At 37.2% G+C, this 22,652-nt stretch overlaps 1 protein-coding gene across 4 annotated transcripts in view; it reads right to left on the reverse strand.

Annotated features, from left to right (window-relative positions):
• The window catches only part of WWOX (WW domain containing oxidoreductase), a 521,778-nt gene that overhangs the window by 380,056 nt on the left and 119,070 nt on the right, over window positions 1–22,652 (reverse strand). For all 4 annotated transcript variants that reach the window (XM_030471280.1, XM_030471282.1, XM_030471281.1 and 1 more), the window contains exons 7-8: window positions 13,053–13,238; window positions 9,135–9,399 (exon numbers count right to left, since the gene is read on the reverse strand). In XM_030471280.1, the coding sequence (XP_030327140.1) occupies window positions 9,135–9,399; window positions 13,053–13,238 (451 nt within the window). The remainder of the gene's footprint in view (window positions 1–9,134; window positions 9,400–13,052; window positions 13,239–22,652) is intronic.

Below are 22,652 nucleotides of genomic sequence, written 5' to 3' on the forward strand. Positions count from 1 at the left end.
AAACTCAAGTTTTATCACTGTGAATATTTGAAACTATCTTTCTAGAATCCTAGCAACAGATCATTATAAATGAACTGCAGTGCACTCACTCTGCTTTTGACTACAGTTATCTCATTCATAAAAACGTTACCTCTATTACTCTCTTGTTATTAAAGAAAATGAATAATCCTGTGATTTATGTGCTAGCTGGTAACTAAGGAGCTCTGGATGCTACCGTGTTATTTACAACAAACTGTCTAAGTGACCTTGCTCAGGCACACAAATGAGAAATTGTGGGGTCACAGGCAGGGTTGAGTCGCCTCATCTGCAGTAACTGTAACCACAGGGCTCTGGGGTGCAGTGAGAGGTACCCACAGGGCTCTGGGGTGCAGTGAAGGCACACAGAGGGCTCTGCAACAAAGCAAAAGGCAATGGAGGACTTCCGGAGCACACTTGCATTTGTTCTTCAGCAATGCACAGTAATTTCAGCCAGCAATTCTCATTGCCACCGAGGCTACAAAGTCATCAAAGATTAAACCCTTATTAGGCGAAAAGTACAGAATCATTCTATGAAAATCCCTTTTGTTTACCAGATCTTCTTAAAATTATCAATATAACAATATACTAGCATAATCTGAAGCCTGTTTAAGAGTGTGTGAAGGAAGACCTGTAGCAAAGGTAAGTATTGCTACCTTCAGAGATACATTAAGAAGACCTTGGCTGGCACATACCATAAAACTGTTTTGGACCATTGCTGACATGTTCCTAAGTTAACAGCCACATGTTTGCATTAGCACTAAATAAATGCTAAATGAAAAAAAAAAAAAAAATAGAGGCAATCTGTTTCAGTTTTTAAAAAGATCTTCAACAGATTTAAGTTCACTTGCCTGTGTATACAGGAAAACACTAAATTTTAACCTAGATTATTCTCAGCAATAGTTACTGTTGCTAGCTAAAGATAGAAAAAAATATGAACATACACATTTACTTCTTGGTGTATGCAACTTGAATATGTAATACATTCAGAAAAGTTCCTCACTGTGTGTTCCCTTATATTCTCTTTCCCAATCTATTATTTTTAACAGAGCTATATGATAAATGCTTTGCTGTTTTCTTAGCAACGCTTGTCAAAAACCATTAGATTTATGAAAAGTACACAAGGAATATTTTTTTGTGTGTGGCTGCAAAACCAGAAGTGTCACAAACCTGTCCATAGCCAGAGTTTAAACGTTATATCTATGCAGCAAAGTGGCATAGACCCATTTTTGAGAGAGAAGAACATATTTCTAATCAGTCAGGAGAAGGAAGGGAGGCCAAGAGGTCATACATATAAATCCAGAGTATTATCTAGTGCTGTTAATAGCTATTTTCTTCCCTGAAAAAAACAGGGGGGAAAAAAAAAAAAAGAAAATCGTTTTTTCGAGCACTGTGAAAATATAGATTCCCATGAGAACCCTTTTTTCCCCCACAAACTTTAAATTTTCATCCTACTTTCACATCTCTTTGTAATACATGACATTGAAAAATAGAATACCTGTACAGCAGTAAGCAAAAATAATACAATCACAAAAATAAAAAAAACCACTCAGACATTCAAGCATTTTGAAAGTACTGAATTCCATTACCTAATAACCAAAAAAAAAAAAAAATCTTTTTTTTACAGTCTCTTCAAACTCACAGCTCTAAATTTTAGTCATCTTTGCCCATGGAAAATCAATCTCTTACTTGTTTTCAGTTATTGCAGTAAATAATCAATTTTTGCAGCAAATAAAACAAATGATAATGTTTTACTATGAGAAAGATCTCAACATCACTACCACAGGGATGGGGCAAACTCCTAACAGTAAGAATAGCAATGACATAAAAAAAAATAAAGGTCAAGGGACAAAAAAAGAGCTAACTCCCCCGTTCAGCTGTTTCTGTGAGACTGTAACATCTTGCCTGTCACCCAAGCACCTCAACAGTTATAATACAACAGAAATTTCATTCTTTATGGTTTCTCAAATATGTTCTGAGCAGATCAATGCTGCAAAACACCTCAGAGGCACCATGGCACTTTAGCTGAAGTTTAATTCTGCAAGTGATGGTGAGTAAAAGAGGATGAATAAGAGTAGGAAAAACCAAGAACTTAAGACTACAAAAGAATGCAGGAAAAGAAGTACATGAAGGAAAGTCTGGGACTTTCAGACAAGAAAGCAATTATGGATGCATCATACCAGAGTGCAAAAATAAAAAGGATTTACTTTTGAAACCTTTTGTTAAGCACTCGCTATTCTATTTGTAATGCAGCTCATACCCACGAATCCGATACTCCCCTGTTATTCAATAAAGAGGTCTGTTTCTACATGGTATAACAATTTGGATCAAGAAATGAAAATAACTGAATGCAAGACTGACTTTCTGCAAGTTTCAGAAAGCAATACTCTGTTCTATGCTGTTAACTACCTATGAGGCCAATCTTCTTCAGGTTTCAGGCAGGAGACGATAAGGTATGAGAGACGGCTGGATGTGAGGTTGCGCAAAGATTAGCATTTTGGGGCAACTCAGACCTGTATGCAGACATTCCACAAGGTGTATATATAGCTTTCTAATCCAAGAAGGCTTTTCCAGGCTAGAAAATAGGGAAACATGCCTTTTAATTTCTGATTCTAATTTAATTACATGTAATATAAAACATTATGGACCAAATGTTTCCCTGCCTTGCAGCCCACATACTTGGCAGGACATTCTTAAATGCTGCAAGGATCTAGGGGGAGAGAAAGAAACTCCTTACTTCCTCCAGAAAACTATAGGACATAACAGAGCTGCCCCACAAACAGCTATGGGGGTGTGCTGGACACAGCAAATACCATGGCCATTGCTCCGCCTGAGTACTGCTCTGCACGCTGAGATCCTGAGCTGTGGTCTTTGGCACCTGGATGGGTTTTCATAAAGACTTTCCATTCCTGTGGTGCAGGTTATAGAGAACAGATTTAATTTGCCCTCATATTTCATGCTACATTTATTTTAGCAGGAAGTTAAAATATGTATCAGTTAAATGTAAGTTTGATAATAAACTACATTATATTACATTTTATTATTAAATAGGATACAGAAATTCTAAGTGAATAGAAGAAATTTTTGCTCAGTTCTTCCAAAATGATTTACAACTACTTTGGAGGAACCTCTTTACCATCCTATTACAACCAATCAAAATATTCTTCCACATATGCCTTCTTTCCTTTTCCCAATTCACTCAATTTTAAATAACAGTACTCTGCAAGGAAGCGTATGCTGTCAGGGTTCAATGAAGTAACTATCCTTCCATGTTACTAAAGATACAGTTCTGTATGTTAAAAAGCGAGCTGTTGCTTAGCATCACTTTAACATTTACACTTTAGGCATTAATCCATAAAACAGGAGAATTGTATATGTGATATATACACTCTCTACAACAACTGCTGATACTTTGTTAATCCCCTTTAATTCTTCATTCCTCTTTCACTTCCTGCCCAATACTCAATTTGAGAAAAGAAACTGCCATTTTGATCAAATCTAAACTGTGAGGCTCTTTTCAAAGCAACTGTCTGTTGCTTTTCAAGAAACTGCAGTGCATTTTCAGGAATGTTTTAGGGATGAAATACAGGCCAAATTCTATGCTGAAACATGCACATACCCATTGTGCTCATGTCTGCTCTGAACATGCACAGCTGAGGGCAGAATTCAGCCTGAACTGTGAATTCAGTAATGGAAGCCAACATCAACTCAACACAGCCCACACAGATCTTTGGACAGCAAAAAATGTTTGCTCAAGGAGGGAATACTAACCCCAGCTCTAAGGGTTATTCCAGCTTCTTCAGCAAAGAGCAGGAGAGAAAGAGATGATAAGACTGAAGGGTCTTTTTTGAGCTTTTATCAAACAGATGTGATCACCAGGTAGAAGAAAGTCATTCTTATGGATGCAGATTCAACTCTTGCCAGAATAGCATTTCTGAGTTGATGTTAGGTGTGAGCATAAATCATCACATGAAACGTAAATTTAGACACTTCCAACATGTGGCAAAAGCAAAAGCAGTGAAGCAGTTGTAGGCACAGGGGTTTTCCTTCTGCCCGGATGAGCATTTCAATACATGCCAAATGCCTAAAACACTCCTGGGATAATATCAGAACAACAATTCATTGTTTTATGGAAGACTAAGACATGCAGAGGACTTTGGGGCCCTTAAAAATGTTCCTTATAATTCCCAACAGCAAATATTTTAAATACAAAATCCAGTTCTGACAAGCTACTATCTTTGGGGGAGGAGGATCAAAGAGCAGTTCAAGTATCAGTCTCTTACACAGAGAAAAATTAAGGCCAGAATGGTCTTACTGCAGCTAACTGGCTGTTTAAAGGCGACAGGTTGAGCTCTTCTAGTTGTAATGTATATTTCAGTATGAGAACAGTGTTTTATTCTCAACCATTAGAAGACGGTAACACATCTGCTAAAACTCTAGCACAATGGCTGGCTTTGCACTGCAACAGGAAATGTAACCCAATAGTCTCAGAACTTCTACAAACTCTAGCCATTTCTTAATGTAAAAGGATTTGAAAACTCAGTTTACTGAAACATCTGTTAAGCTCTTGCTACTCTAACACATGATATTCTTTCTGCTCTGTTACCTGCCAACAAAAATATTTGGTTCTATGTAAGACTATCACAAGTGTGCAATAATGGCACTCTGCTTCTAATTTTATATGCCATTGTACACTTGCAAAATCACCTGCGGGTGACACTGGATAGCATACTCAGTGTAAGCTCCAAACTTATAATAAATGTATTTAATTTTAATCTTGTATGTAAATAAGAACAAATCAGATGGGTCCTGAATGACTAGCATTAACTTAATACAAAACAAACAACTTAGTCAAACTGCACTAGAGACAACTTTTAAGGAGAGAAAAGGAGAGAAAAAAAGACAGAAGGAGAAAAGAAGTGCAAAAGAGCACATAAGAGAGAGGTAAAAAGAAAAAAAAGTTGAGAAAAAGCCTAAGGAGCAGAAACCTAAAGCCTTAGATCAAACCAGTTAAGCTAAGGATATGCACCGCCTACGCAGTAACTTTCAGAGCTTCTCTTCCAATCTGTTATTTACAGTGGCCACTTGTTTCAATTGACATTTAATTATACTATGAGTGTCTCCAATTTACTCAGTAACTATATAGCGGTAAGTAAAGAGAAGCCCTTTGAACATTAGTAGAGCTCCAGTTACTACAATAATAAAATGGTAATTTACTTGCAACTACTGCTTACTACAAAAACATACTTGTTCTCCATTTCTGTCTGGCAAATCCTTGTAGATTTTAGATCTTAAAAAGAAGTGGGTGGGAAAAAAGGAATAGTCTTTCAGTTTCCAGTTTCAGCTCTACTTAATAAGCATCAGTGATTTAAATATTGTGCTATTTCAAAAGCTGACGAGACAGCTGTGATTCCACAGAAGAGTTCACTATAACTAGCACAAACATAACACAATTTTTATTTTGTAGTCACTCATAAAACAGGTTTGGAAAATGTAAAGTTGCATTTCTTGCAGTAAGGTATGACCATTTACACAAGCAACTAAAATTGTGTTTCTAAAAACCTCACACTTCGAAAGACAGACAAACCCTACCTAGGTATGTTTGTTCTTTTAGGAAAACCAGATTTTAAGTGATCTGCAAACTATTTATTTAAGCAGGAACTTAAAACAGCCTGAATTCATAAAGTGTCCTAATTACTGAAAATTCAATCATCAACGTTGCAGCAAATAACAGCAAACAGGTAAATAAGAGTGTGATATTAGAATATTCAGTGCTTCAGGGAATCACATAAAACTGAACAGCTACCAGCAGTGTTTCCTAAGCTAAATTCTGTCATGCTGAATATCCCAAGTGCCACATGCCAGAGGCTTCATGACCTCTCCCCAAGATGGTGATTCACTGTAGGCAATAGCATGCATTTCTGAAGAAAATACTACATCCTCATCAACCAAAGTGCAGCATGTCAACACTCAAGAACTGAACAGCTACATTAAAAAATATATTTCGGATACACAATGTATATTTCTTCCTTGTTGGAAACAAAACAAAATAATTACGAAACCGTTATGATTTCTAGTAAGTAAACGTTAAATAGATGATTTTACAAGTACCACAGAAAATGATGACAGCTAAGTCAAAGGTGTGAAGTAGCAACTTGCAGCCAGGATATAATATAAGAATTGTATTGTTCTGGAAAAAAAACAGTAGGGAAACAAATATATTTATTTTCAATTCTCTAGCTTCAAAGTTTTCAAAAGAGCTGAAACTCTGAGTGTTATTCTAAGCTATCCACCACTCACAAAACATCTAGTAAGTCTATCTTTAAGAAATACAAATTAAAGATGTGATTATCTTTTTTATTAACAGCTTCTACAATAACACAAAAAGGTCCCAGTTAGAATCAGGTATGTGCAGCTGCACTCTGTGTGTGTATATATATATATATGCATATACGTGCATGCATCTATACAGACCCCAGAAGTCTTTATAGTTCAAAATGTAGCAGAGAGCTTCAAACTGGCTCCAGGAGGATTAGGTTCTCCATGTACCACAACGCTGCAGCATCTAAAGCTAGTGCCTCAGAGATCAAAACCGGTACAGGCATATCTGCAAGTCACCTTGCCTAAACTGATAAACCTTACCTCTCTCCACGCAACCTTGACACAGATTTCTTAATTCCAGTTACAGACTCAGCTCAGATTCAACTACTTTAAATGCTGCTGCATCATGCTGCATTGTGCAATGCAGACATCTTGTAAAATATAGGAACATATAGTTCACAACCTTTGGGCTGCAGCTTTAAGCTTAAGACACGCATCCAGTATTCTGACAAAAAACACTCATCTAAACTCTCAGGTGAGCTGCCACAGAAATACTGAGAGGAAGCCCCCAGAAAGATCCTCAACAAAGTCTATTCCAGGTTGGTGACAGCATAATCCCTAAAAAAAGAGAAGCAGCAAATCATTCGCTCCCTACAAAACTTATAACAGAAAAACTCTTACAGTGATGATTTTGAGAGTTTCACCTCAGTGTGTTTGCGTACCCAGGAAGGGGCACTCTTCTAGTTTTACTGGCAATGAAAACATTGGTAAGGTTCAGGGGAACATAACAATTCATATCAGAATATGAGTTATAAAGCTGATGCTTACACTCAACCCATACCCTCCATCATAACATTCAAACAACCTCTGTGAAATTCAAATGAACACAAAAGGCTTACTTAAGTGATTGAGTTTGAACTGGAGTGTGCTATTATTCAGTGCTGATATTTTGCATTCTCTTTTATGTACCACCCATAAATAAATAGATTACTATTTAGGGGGGAAAAAAAAAAAAAATCTATCAATTGTTTTAAAGAATCCAAAATTAACTTCATTGTTCATTTTCTTCCTTAGAGGATGAGGTTATTCTGAGCAACAAACGCAAAAGGTTCTTTTGTGAAGCCATGTCAGAGCAAATAAAACTAACAATTCATAAAGTTCCACAGGCTGGATCTTTTTCACGGGACATTGATAACATTCACTTACCCATTCTCAGGAGACCTTCAAGCATTTGTTTTACAAACTATCCCTAACACAGCAGAGACATGGTTTTAAAGGTTCTGGTCAAAAACCATGCTGTTGAAAGATATTATTACTTGTCCCAAGGTGCCAGAATGCTCACTTACCAATCTCATGGACATAAATAGGTTTTGCATATGTGCAGCTTGCAGACTGCAGGTGGAGGTTAGAGGTGTGAAGGCTCCCCTGACTGAGATGTTACCAGTGTACCACACTAGAGTGCTTGTATTTTTGCTCCACAGATCTTACTGAAGATCCAGTATTGTTCGAGATGTTCTTTTTTTTTGGACAGGTAAGCAGAGTGTTAAACACTATAAATGTTGTTTCCACTTACATTAACACAGTAAAAATTAAGACTAATTTCATTATCTGAACGACAACGAAAATTACAAGTGAACTTTTCTGTGCAGCTGTACATGCAAGTTCCACCACTGATTTGCTCAGCTACTATAGCTTATGTGGTAGATTAAGCTACTTAAGGGTGGATTCCTCTGCCTCAACAATTTCTTCTCTGCTCTTTTCAAAGTAAAGCTAATTGACTTGCTCTGTATCCCCAGCTCAGCAGACAGTAAGTTACGCTACACCACAACCACTCTTGTCAGTTCTGAAGTCTTCTGCAAAAAGGGCCTGGTTTGGGCTTGAAAAAGTTGCTGTGCCTCAATCAGTTCTGCAGGGGTATGAATCTTTTCATTTCCCTGATTCGTAGCTGTAAACATTCAGGGGAGACTCCCTCTCCCTGCTCCCCTTCTGGGAATATCCTTCTTTGTCAGTGAATAAGGGATGAGAAATAGTCAAAAAGGTTAAAAGAAGCCAGTTCTCAATGAAGTAACAGTCATCCTCTGCCTAAAAAGAGGATAAATAACCTGGGTCAGAGGTTCACGGGATAAGAGTAACTGGAGATGCTGCAAATTCTCATATAATAAAGCCTTATACTGTTGGTTATGAAAGATCTGAGCAGTCTTTCATTATGTCCTGGTCCCACTCCAAAGTCCAACGGGGACAAAGGGAAAACACCCATTGCCTTTGGTGCTTTGTAAGAATCAAGCAGATTGTTGGCGTTTTGTTTTTTATTTTTATTTTTAAATATGAATGAAGGTGCTTTTACCACTGAAAGCACTTTCCCTCAGCCGTTAATAACGTCTGTAGTATCTTTTCTAACTAGGGCTTCTGTTTACATAAAAAATGCAGTCAAGCATATTCCACTTAAAAACCAAAGCAATTTTTTTGATGTTTTACATATACTGAGCACAGAAATAACTCTAAGCTATCCCATACCTAAGATGTACAACTACCTTAATCACAGTGAAAATCATGTACTCAAACAAGGAAGTCATGCACTCCATCTAACAAGGTACCTTTACTGAAGACTAACAAAGTTGATCTAAAATGGCTGAAGATCCTCTGCTAGAATAGTATCTTAGCATGATGTTTGTCATTAAAATCAGGGTCATAGCTATAAAAGGCAACAGGTTAAAGCAGATACATACATCTGGATTTTTATAACTTTACTCCCCTGATTAGAAAAAATGAGTATGTGTAAAATACTGTAATTCACTTACCATGGACTTGGTGAAGGGTCGAGCCAAGGTAAACAGCAGGGTATACACCCACCAGTTACGATGAATGGAGGAGTAAATCATATTTCCAGGATGGACCGAATTAGACGTCACCCCATGGGGAGAAAGGCGTCGGTTCAGCTCATTGGAGAACAGTATATTGCAAAGCTTGGAACGATTATAGGCCAACATAGCCCAATACTCCTTCTTAGACGGAGAAAGCAGGCTGAAATCAAGTTTTCCAGAGTAGTCTTTAATTTCTGTAAATCTAAAAACCAGTAAATATGCCTTAGATACCCCAGAGTTAATTTTGCTCTCATTAAGAACAACATAAAATGTAGACAACAGAGTAGAACTTGGCCAGATACAACATAAAACAACAGCTCATTTAGCATTTAAAAGCATCTACTGGAAATTGTCTGAGACCCAGGGAACAGTACCATATAATATGGCAAAAAGATATGGAATAATTAGGAAAAGTAAATTATTAAAGAACTGAAATAACAAAAGGCTTTCGTGATTTAAAGTCATGATATGTAACGTACGAATCATTTTATTTTAAATCCAAAAAAAGATTTTGCCATAGATCCATGAAAGCACAATCAACTTGGAGGAAATAATGTAGGATAAAATAACAGCATTAGGAGCACAGAAAACCAGCAACACTTCCCTTTCTTCCCTTCCCCTGATTATTTCATCCAGTGTTCACATACTGCACACTTTCATTTAAGTGTTCACGTAGCTATGGATGGGTCTCACTGCCTCTTAGCCTCTTTTTTAGATTAAAAATTGATGAATATAAAGGGGTTATAACCTTGGTAACTTGCCATCAATAGTTTTATATGTTTAAAAGATAAATGTAAACAAAGCCAAAATGAGTTCTGGCAGAGTATAATGTTTTTAAGTATACCCATGGCATGGCTGAACACAAATCAAAGTAACTAGTTGATGTTTTTTAATTGGGTCTGACAGAGTCATTAAACACCAGCTGTTTGTTTCTTTCTTTTTTTTTTTTTTTTTGTTTTTGTTTTTAATAACGAAGTAGTGAATATTCTAAAGACATTTAGATGAAGAAAAGGAAGTTTCCATATAGCGTTTTTCTCTCCAATTCTTCTAATTTGATTTATCAATTTACTGGTATATCTTAGTATTTGAAAATAATGCTACATTTAGTTACAGTTCTATGTTTTATTCAGAACAGCTACTAAAAATAAAATGGATTTAGCAAGCTCTTGTTAATACTCAGAGTTTTCAGAATCAGCTGGGGAGAACAGGGATAAACATAATTATAGTACACACTAGAAAAATGTTTTAAAATATCTTTACTAATTTTGCATCTTGTGCCCAGAAATGAAGAGATCAGCTGGAATTTCTACATTCATTCTGTGAGTGGAATTATAATACACTCAGAGAAAAGCAACTATGGTATTTGAACTCAAGAGGAATCCAGGATGTTCTGTATCTTGCAGAATTAGCCCTTCAATTTCAACAACAAAATTTCTCTTTCATAATTTTCAGTTAGATAAAATACATTTCTGAAATTAACGGTACTATTCTGGGAGGAATTTCCTATATTCATTCGTCAAGTAATCATTCATAGCACCAAAAATAGTCTATAAATAAAATACTGTATAATGGAAACACGGTGGCATATTCTGAGTCCAGCTCTGCAAGTGTGCTTATGTGAGTCAATCTTACTTATGTTGGCAACCTCATTGAATTCAGTAGGATAAGGGCTGTACAATCAAATTAACAACACAGAAATAAATACAGAAGGAAACTCAACTTATTTATTATTCTGATTTTAATATGATGTGCTTAAAGTACCCAAAAGCTTAATTTAAACAGAATCCATTTGTGCTGAATCTAGAGAAGTAACTAGAAATGAACGAAGAACCAGAGAGGCAAATAAATATTTTGCCTTGGAGCAGTCTAGTATAATATTTTCTCCAAACAGGGGACTTTATTTTTCCCCTAACAGGGGGTCTTGACTCCAGTGAAAAGATCCAGCCAAGGTTTATGGAAGTAATTAGATACCAACACTTCTGTTTTACAACATAGTTTAAGGCTCAGAGTTCTCAAGTAGGTCAGAAAGTACTACTACCCAATAATACCTAATGTCTAAACTAAATCCTTACATCAACTTCTTCCTATTAAACAGATTGGGAGGAAAAAAGCACAGTTATTTACAATGATCAGTTTTAGTGTTAAGATATGCCATAATGCATGAATTGGACCCCTTAGAAAAGGGGAAATTTACTAGTTGCATTTTCTATTTTATTCAAGCACAGCCTGTAATTACTTTTTGATGGGCTTCTGTAAACCTTGGCTGATCTTACTGAGTTAGCAATGAGCACTTTAAAAATATTTTGAAAACACAGACAAAGATGTCCAGAGATGCGTGGTCTAGTTCCAGATAGCACTTAATACAGCGAAAAACAAAGATGTCATTTAAAATACTATCAGAGATGGAAACTTACAAAGGGGAACAAGCAGCTGACAATTCAACATAATCTCCCATTAAATAACAGCTCATTTATACGTATCCCATTGTGCCCTTCACATCTGGCAAGTGATTGAAATTGGCAGATTTATTTCTAGAGCTATCTCGCCTGCCCTGCAGTAGCCTCCCTCACTCCTCACAGGACTCTGCTACTTGCTTTCACAAACCTGGTGTGATTTGCGAAGATAAGGATGTCCAGATTTTGTTACCACCTAATTACTAGACATTTCATGTCTTTTAACACTGGGGAGGATTATTACTGGCATTTTCTATTGCTTCCTTTCATTTCAGCCATCATAAATTTAAAATGGTAAAAGTAAATCTATCTGCAGTGTGTCATTTATACCATAAGCCCCTGTGTTTGGAAGTGATAAAGGTTTCAGCCTGACCCTTGGCTGGTCTCTCTCTGCCAGGTCCCTGGGGTTACATTTTATGGAAACATGATTAAAAAAATAAGCTTCATTCTGGGTCACTAAAACATTTCAGAAATATGAAGGCAAGGGAAAAAAAAAATAAAAAAACCACTTACACATGCTTCCTTTTGGTTTGTTAGAGCTGTTACACATGATGAAAAGTGAAATAGAAATCAACAGTAATGTTTAAAGCTGGACATTATAGGTTTAATCCTGCAGACCCTGAACTAAATTGGAAGGCAGTAAGTGTTTTGTGCCCACTAAAATTCAGAATTGGGACATGCATTTTGCACAAGGAACTTTATTTAAATCAAATCTATCTTTTCAGTTATTAACACAAACATCACAAGAACGTCTGCAATAAGGCAAACCTCATCAACATCTTTTTTGCCAATTGTACCTCTCCTGGCAGTAGGAAAGATGAGCATCTAACATTTTAATTAAGAAATTTCACCAAAAGAGGCATGACCAGATTTCTAATACGTACTAACTATACTACTTCCCATTTTACAATTATACGGCTAATGTCTGCATTGAATTCCCTAATTTCTCATTATAAAACAATTGGATTTCATCTAGCAGTTTTTAATTGCATTGTTTCTCCTGCTAAAATAACTGCACATTCTTCTTGGTAAGATGTTGAAGTTGTTGAATGACAAATCAATATAGGTCATGCCATTCAGATTTGATCAATTATTATTCCATCTCCTCGCAAAATCAATGAGTGGTCTGAAATGCAGTGAAAATCTGCATTCATACAAAGAATGATCAAAAAATATCTACATACTGTTATAAAACTAGAACACACTTTATCCAGTGACAGAGCCAAATCCAGTAACATCCAGAGGCATTAGTAATGCTTCTATTTTTAAAAAGATTATTCAAAAGCAAACACTTTACAAGAGCAAGGCCTTTCATTTCCAAAAACTTTTGCAGTTCTGCCGTAACTGTTCTGTGCTCTGAGGATTAAATGTTTCAGCTAAATCAAAGGTAGCTTTCACCAACCTGTGCGATTCGGAGGACACCACCACCACCCTAGCAGGAGATGACCGGCGTAAAACGTCTTCCAGAAGCTGGACGAGATAGAAGTGTCCTAAGTGGTTCACCTGAAAGGTGGACTCGAGCTCATCCTCCGTCAAGACCCAGGGAGCACCAAACACAGCAGCGTTGCAGATCAGGATGTGGAGAGGCCTGGGTAACCAGGAGTATTGGAGAGAAGTGAGTCAGGAAATGGAAAGCTCAATGAAATACATGTAATCACATTCCCATGTGAGCTGCCCAGCCATGCCTCAGTGCAGGCATGAGGGCTCTCTGTCAGCGGGCACATCCAGTTGTGTGGCAGCCCCATTGCAGGGCACAGCGGAGCCCTCAGCAATGCTGGTGGCACCTCGAGGAAAGCAAAAGTGTTTAGAAAAAGGCGAAAGGCCACACAGCAGAGCAGGGCAAGGGGACAAAGTGTGAAAGAGCAGTGTGAGCACTATGGTGGGAGGAGGAGAGGAGGAGCTGGTGCTGCAGGCAGGGACCAGGGGGCAAGGGCACCCAATGCTGCAGCAAGGAGATGTGTGAAGAGGAAAAGGCAGCAGAGAGGAGCTATTGTGTGCTGACCACCACTCCTCATCCTCGAGCTCTGCTCAGGGTGGGGAAAGTAGAGGACGTGACACAACAGGGTGAATCTGAGACTGGGGAAAGGACAGAAAAGAGAGAAGAAAGTGTTGTTTTAACTTTTATTTCTCACTGTCCGAATCTACTTTAATTAGCCCACCACAATACATCATCTCAAGACACCTACCAGAGCAGGACCATGTGGGTTTTCCCCTTCCCTCAAAAATACCAAGTAGAATGGTAATACTTCACACCTCAAGAACCAGCAGGACTACAGCAAACTCCATATGTCCCGGACTTTCACAACAATAGTGATTAGCGGATGGCTTGCTGATATGCATGGGCAGGTCACCAGAAATAGCTCAACCCTAACACCGCTCTCCCAACTGCTATCCAGCAAACAGGCTCCTTCTGGAGCATTTAGAAAAGAAACCGTTCCTAGAGGAGGAGCAACTCCTGTTACTTTCTTATGTGGGGCACACAGCTGCACAACTGGTAGGGGGAAAATGATTAAAAGATGAAGACACAATGCAACAAGACATATGCCCACGTTTTATACTTCTGCAGGTTGTGAAGTAAGCTGTTAAAAAAATACAAGTTGATAAAGCCTGAGTTGGAAAATAACAACATCCTCCAGAAGCTGTAATCGTTGGTAAAAAAACTACACACAATACATAGGAGATCCCTGAGACAGAATCCTTCCTCACTGAACCTCGCTAGCCCAGTTTAAATAAGAAATGTTACAATGTAGGAACTTGAAGTGAAGCATTCCTAAGTTGCTTTGCAAAGGGTAAAATTCTACCAAACCAAGCTAAAAAAGAACGTAGACTATCACACACCTCTCATTCAAAAAGCAGGTCCAGAAAACTTCAAATTCCTTGATGTCTCCACTGTAATCTCAGGATGTGACACACCTTGAAGCCTTCCAATCTCCAAAACAAGATCAAGGACAAACATGCTTCCTGTCCTTTCTTGTCTTTTTTTGAAATCCTTATGAAACACAAGACTCTGGTTCTCGGACCTCAAATGGATTTGCATTTGCTAGATTGTTCCATCTCTGGGGAAACCTTGGCACCGACAGTGTATTCTTGTCCTTGAGTCAGTCTGACACACAGACCTCAGCAAGCGTACCTGAGCTGTAAACCTCAGACTTGAGAGCCTGCATCTGGCATCCCTGGCCATAATATAATTAAATAGAAAGGTCACACAAAATAATGATGGCCAAACCAACACCTTTCCTTCCTGCATTAACAGTGCACTGGTACATGTGATGTCATAACACCACAATCTTAACACATTTCTTTGTCTAGCCAGTTCCAGCCTATTATATCTTTACTGCAACTGGGCAAATCCCATGATACAAAATCAACCACCCAACAAAAACTCTAATTCTGAAGATAATAAATTAAGCACAACTAGGAAAAATAACCGCTTGCCCTCTGTTCTTTTCAAATACTTCCTTGCAGCCCTACACACAAAAGATGACAGGAGACCCAGCATCAGTTCTTTTTCCTATATGGTTGAAGGACACATATACTGCAACTCTGAGCATCTGTAAAAGGAATTCTGGAAAAGAATGTGAAACATGAAGCCCCAGGTTGTCAAACAAACCTAAGTAATTAGATTCCTTCAGGCATGTTTGAAAACCCCAGGTTTTTTTTTTTTTTGATTTTCAAAAAGACATTTCTGGGGGAATCAAATGTACCTTTTCAGCTGCATAAGCATCAACGTAAACACTAGGCTGTATTTCCTTATTAAAATAAATTTCAACTTCAAGCCTGCTGGGAAGTTACCAATGTAGTCTGCTTTAATACAAAGTTAACAACCTAATATCTGTACGTGTGCCAATTTGGAAAATCTGAACAAAAAGCTTCAGAAGCAGTATGAAACATCTGTGTACTTTGGGAAGCTCATTTTCTGAAGTGCTGAATTTCTGATTTGCCTTTTGGTCAGTAACACTCATACACATCATACCTTCACATACATACTACACCCGCAACAGAAACTGAAGACAAAGAGGGACTGTCTTTTTAAAGGCAAGGTTCTCTCATGTGCACGTATGGAAATTTTGGATGATTCATCATCTCTTCTGAAAGTTTATGAAAAGCTCCAGCAATAATTAATTTACAGATTTGTAGATCTGACGGGAAAAAGGAACAAGCTTCTTCAACATAGATGCCATTTTTTGTATAAGAGCCTCCTGTATTAGGACTGAAATATATGAATATAGCAGTAATGCAAAAAATATCATCACCATTCCCTGCAAAAGCAAATATAGCACTTTTTAAAAGACCTTAATTCTATTTGATAGTTGTCATATGCACTGTGAAGTAACAGACTGCAATAAGACAGAAAGAACTCAGATATGAACCAAAACTATATTCCACCTATCCGAATTGCAGTATCCTTCATTAATTCTAATTACACAATAACTACCAGAGGCAAAATATGCACTCTGTACTTAAATCTGTCAGCTCAAGTAATTAAAAAACAATTCTAGAATTATAAAACTATAAAATGTAGTCACTTTTAAATTGTCAGGGTATTTAATTGGGTTTTATAAAAGAAAATTATGCTTCAGTCCTTTTCATGAGATTTGTATTTTTCAAACAACATTTTGTTCTAATTTTTCTGAAGTAAAAGTAATTAAAATTAGAAGACCATAAAGTTAATAGTATTTACAATACTCTATTAGAAAAATCTGTGAAGAAATATAAATACAGAGACATTTTAAACTAATAACATATTGAAAAGCTAATATCAGATTCCCTTTTAGAATTCCTTTATTTTAATTAGCATTAGTAGTTTTAAATGGTTAAAAACTGATTTCTCTAGAAAACACCACAGAAAACAAACCTAAGGCATTGGATCAATAGATACTGCTGTTGTGCTTCATTTCAGCTCAGAAAGAACCACCTCTCAGATTTGGATCTGTGTCCATTAAGCTATTGGTGTCTCTCGCCAGACTGCTAACAAAGGTCCAATTACTGAAAATTGTCATCTAAGTTTTTGTGACCTGGACATTTACACACCAGGAAATTAATGAGATTACCTACGTAACAGCCGCCATATCGTTATGAATTTCAGCCACAGATGACAGATTCTAATCTCAGTGGTGCAGAGCTCTGTATCACTGAACGTATCATTATGCAGGAACGAAATTTTTAAGATACATGACAATTCACACCACACATCTGGCACTACAGCTTTGCTTTATGACAGGAGTATTTTTAAGTGATAGCAGAGCTATGACCTTGATTTCACAAGTTCATTAAAAACATTGCTGCTATCTGCATCAGTCTTCCTCCTGAGCCCAAGGAAAAAAAAAAAAAATCCCACCTTAGTTTAAAATAGTTTGTATTTCTACATCAAAGGCACAGCTAAGGCCAACAAAAAATGTCGCGGCAAAGGACAATTTTATTTAGAGTTTACTCTAAACCAAGCTGCTCCCTCTAACCGTGACATCTATTTGATATTTCTGTAAACATTGTATAGTTAAAACCTTGCAGTGTGTTTTGAATATTTACCCCTATTGCCACCTTAAAATGCCTTCAGTCAGTGACTTACATCACACCAAGTGGGCTAACATGGTCTGCCATTACAATGCAAGTATGCACTGAGACTTGAACATGAGCTGCTCCCTCATAGCATGTAGTCACCGTTTCTTATCCTTCACAGCATGAGACTCAGAAATACACTGCTTTAACTGCAAGCTGTACAGCACTTCTAGAAAAATCTCACCATCCTGGTAACTGTAGTTACAATTTATTGGAAATAAAAAGCATGTAGAATTAACAAGGACATTCTTAATTGTGAATATCCAGATGATAACCATTTAACATCCTGTGCATTCCACAAGTCTGCGATACATTAACTAACCCTTGCACTGGGCAAGTCATTCACATCTCATATGCTGTGCTCAATTCACCATCAGAAGCAACAAAGCAATCCAGCTGTTCTGTGCTATTTGAAAATACAGTCAGGGAATACATTAGAGAGGTACAGAAATTAAGTTGTTGCTATGAATCAGTTAGTTATGAAATTTAATAATCAATTTGTTAGCACCTGATGTAAAACTATGATCTGTCAGCAGCCTCCCAAGCTGACTGCATGCAGCAGTAGATATTTCCAAGGGAATTAATTACTGATGATTTGCAAAGGTAAGAATAATATTTTTCAACAAATGTAGCCTGTGCACTAGGAGGTTAAACAAGCATCGCCAAAATGTCAACAGAGTTCTTGGCTTTGGTGTTCTCCCATTTCAAGCGTAATGAAATAGTTAACCAGAAATTATGCAAAGGGAATACTTTCAAATCTTCCCATGAAGCAGAATGTCACACCATCTGGGGCACTTCTCAAGTGATTTGAAAAGTTCACACTGTTTGGAATTACACAGAAATTCAACAGAAAAGGCCTTGCCATATCCCCAAAGTCCCATAAGCAACTGCAGGTCTATGTCACGGCCAGCAAAGACGGCAGAGTTGTGACTGCTCTTCCACAAAGAAGCAAAGTCACGGCCCACTGAACTTTTACATCCCATAACATCACCCATGTTGCTTTCTCTGTAAGTTAGAAAATGGTACTTCCTTCTGTGAGGGAATGGCTACTTTCACAAAGGAAATAACCAACATGGAGGCTAGCCTAATGGCCCTTCAGAAAAAGAGTGAGTTAAACAACCCTCTACAAAAACCCCTTTCAGTTTTACAAGCAGCACTGATGGGTAACTGAGCAACAAGAAAATCACTAAGAGTCAGACAGCAGCAGGAAATCTCAGAACCATTTATAATCTAACAATGACCCAAAAATGTTTACTTGTATGATGAAAACAAAAGAGCACTGCTTAACTTAACCAATTTTGCAAACAAATGCTTAATGTCAAACTTCCCTTTTTCTAAAAATATTGACTGAAAAGTCAGCAAAAAGATCCTCTTTGCCACCTGTCAGCTGACAGAATTGTGGATCTTTGTCAGACAGGCTTCATTTTAAGGCAAGCCACTAACACAGGACTTAGGGCCCTGATGGATGACCTCCTGCTAGAAGCACGGAAAATTCTCTGAAATTGATCCTACTGGATTTCTTTGCAGGATTTGCCACTGTTGATCAGCAAATACTTCTGCCCCACTTCAAAGAGATTAATGGTGGTGTGCACTTAAACTGCTCAGCTTCTTCCTTCGTACCAAATACATGAGAATTATTATGAGCAGCTGCCCTTATGTCTTCATAATATATTGTCTGCATACTGCCATATAGGTCAAACAGCTCTCAATCATTATTCATTACCACTATAAAATCTTCAGTATACAATTTCATAAAAGTTTGGAGAAGGAACAGAGGTCTCAAGAGATTTAGAAATAAACATAAAACATCCATTACTCCTGGTTTTCACTGTATTATCTTTTCTTACACATACAGAGAAGGGAAAAAAAAAACCCAAACCAAAACCAACTAAAAAAACCCCACATCATGTTACACCTCCAGAAATTAGTAAGTTATCTTCCTTCATAGAAAAATTCTGTCATTTTACCTGTAGGGGAACAGAAGAGTTTTAAAGGCCTATTTTTCTTCTTACTGGGTTACAGAAGCAATTTCAAATGTTGTGAAAATTCTAAAGTTGAACTTCTGAAGAGAAATTCAGACCCAATATTACATAAACACTTAAACATTTAACATTAACACTTTCAACATTTGTAATCTTGACCTCAAACTGGCCTCAGTAAAACCTGCATTGCCCAAAGCACCTTCCCTCACAAATGATCCAAGCTGGGATTTCTCCTTCCACTCCTGTATGAGTTTCACAAAGACAACACACAAAGTAAGAAAAGCAGAGATGAGGTTTAATTTCCTGACACAATCTATCTCCCACACATGGGCAATTTACACCCTGCGGTTATCACAGAATCACAGAATAGTTAGGGTTGGAAAGGACCTTAACATCATGTAGTTCCAACCCCTCCACAATGGGCAGGCACGCCCCACCCTAGACCATGTCACCCAAGACTGTCCAACCTGGACTTGAATGATATATGATGCTAGAAATCTGAGAAATTAGGAACTTTTTAACCTATATTTTCTTATTTAGTATCACTACATCAGTAAATCACTTTCTTTTGATAACAAATTATTAACAACAAATGTCAATGCTGCTCTTCCCTGACCTTAGTGCCTCCTCAAGACCACATTTCAAACCAAAATCCACCCAAGAAACAACATTTTCTTCTGTAAGTAAGTGTTGCATCTTCACTAGTTCTGTATCCCTAGGGACTCAAAGTAGGTCCATACATATAGATTTTGAAATTCCTAGGGCCAGGTAGGGGTAGAAGAGGTTAGGACAGGGCTCTGCAACTAGATTTCTGTATCTGTCCACCTTTTCAGCATATCTTTTCTTCATCCTCTTCCTTTTCTCAAGCCCTGGCACAATAAGAGGAGCACTTTGTTCCATTCCTTGCCATGCCTTGCAAAGATATTTTGTTTTGTTTTAAATCTCCCTGATGGTTAGGAGACAGCAGCAATGAAAATATCCAGAATCTGGTAATTTTCATTCAGCAGCACACCTAAGGACATTCGCTACCTCCAAGTAGATGCATACATCTTTTTCAGAATCCCAATAGCAAATCGTTATTTACATGTATATACAAGCAGCTACAAACAAGCATAAGCCAGCTGTAAAGCAACATCCATTTTTGCAATAACTATGGAATGACGTGTTGCTTCTGCACATACTTCTAAATGTACAAATTTCATCTGTACACAGTAAGAACTTGTTAGAAAAAAGAAAGCTACAACTCACAAGGAAGGTCAATTACTACTTTTATTACATATTCGTGATATTCCCCATTGAAAATACTTAACTCCTTGGAAAATGTTTTTGGGACCACGGTTGATCATTCAAACAATAAAACACTTCATGCATTTTGAACATTTCACTTGCCAATGACAACTCCTTCCTCTGTTTTGCCTAGAGATATACAGAGTGGTAATAGAGTTCAGAAAGCCCCTAGCAGCTGTGTGTTGCCATTCAGACCTGAAGGTTTCCATCTTGTGATGCAAATTAATGTACTTTGACATCCTCAGGGATTTTTGGTGGCTTGGGAACATTTAATGAAGAAATACAACCTTTTCAGACTACAATACAAATTTTTGGATTCTAAGTTTAAGACACATATGGTATATGCGTGGCCTGTCTAATGTCAGCAGGAAGGCTTCCATACCCAAGTGCCAGAAAACTCTGCCTTCATGTGTTTTAATTATCTCCCATAGAAAGCCTTTAACTAAATAGACTAAATACATTTTAATGTATATGTAATTAAATAGCTACTCTTGTCCTGTATTTCAGAGTTTTTAGAAGACAACATCAATTAAACACACAGATCTTCTTAAAAACCATTAAGCTATAATGCTGCAAAATCCTTGTTTTATCTGTGGCAGAATACATTTTAATCAGGCGTATTACACCATATTTATTTTACTTCCCTAGATACTCAAACCAGCCTTCACATAACTCGAAAAGTTTATGAGTCATTTTAGACTCAGTTTAGACTTAGGTATAGACACATAGCTCAGAATAGGAACCAGAAAAGCCAATGTGCTGAGCAGAAAGCCACTGGGGAGTTATCAAGATTTCTTCATTAGGTTACAGTGAAAACAGTGCAAAGGGTCCAAAGAGGCAGCAAGGTTGCAAGTTTTTCAGGCATCACAGCTATAGCCATAAAACTATGTAACAAACACCTAACAAAATAATTCTATTAGAAACATGTAAAAATCTTTGATATTTTTGCAGATGCAAGTATATGTAAAGTTATGGTGAAATGTCCTTATTTTAATAGACTTTTACTTAAAAAAAAAAAAAAAAAAAAAAAAGTTCTGAGGCAGGAGATACTTCCATGACACAGCAGATGAAATGAAAGGTGATCAGTGAAAACATCATAATCCCTGCCTCTGTAAAAGTGGGAGGGGTTAAGCTGGAGATATTTTTAATTTAAAAAATATGGAAAACAGTTTTTGGATCCACATGACTTGAGATATGCTACCACAACGGGGCAATTGTGTACGAGATCTTAAAAACGGAAGAAAGAAGAAAAAGAAACAGTATTTATGCAAAAAGCCAATCCTTAGGCTTTAATAAGGCAGGTTACCACCACAAAGAGAGGGAAAAAAAGTTTCACTCTAATATTATTATGCATGTCTCAAGTGCAGTCAGCCTTTGATCTTATTTAAATTTAAGATACGTGCTGTCTGCAACAGTAACTTCTGAACTACGCATGTTTCAATTCTTAATTCAACGTGGATATTTTTGATATCTCAAAATGTACAATGTCGTCCATAAGTTTGTGCCTCAATGGCCCTGGCAAAACACCAACTGTATTCCAAGTTGAAAAGACAAATAGAATAGCTTAACTGTTACTAGCTTTAATTCACAAGAAGTATTTCTATAAATGGAAAAGAGCTAACAGATTTGTACAGCGTTAGAAAATACGTTTAAATTTGGAAAGACAGTACACAGTGGCAACTATCATCTATGACAGAGATACATCTACAACAGAACCATTAAGCATATTGGCATAATGACATCACTTATAAGTTCTTTAAATCATATATTAATTTTTTCTGGATCTTTTAAGGTATGTATGCAACAATGTGCTAAACAGATCCCATTTTTACATATGTATTTATATGCATGAATAGAATTTATCATACAATATGTATGATTTAATTGTGGTTAAATTGGGATTAAAAACAACACACCTGCAATATGTCAGTTATAATACATGTAAGAAAAACAGTTTTTGGAGCGAATTTTCAGCAGGCTCTGAAATCTTAATTGCACCCACAAGATTTCAGAGTGCTTCTGCTTGCAGCATGAAAAATGAATGTACTCATAGAGTTTGAGGCCTCAGTTAAGGAGGCCAGCTCAAAATCTGGCCTTCTCCATTTTGGGTCTAGTTAGGGAAATAAGAAGAGACTAAAGTTCCAAATGGAGAATCATAATTCATAACTGCTGTCTTT

Source organism: Strigops habroptila, chromosome Z (genome assembly GCF_004027225.2).
Source record: "Strigops habroptila isolate Jane chromosome Z, bStrHab1.2.pri, whole genome shotgun sequence".
Taxonomy (NCBI): Eukaryota; Metazoa; Chordata; class Aves; order Psittaciformes; family Psittacidae; genus Strigops; species Strigops habroptila.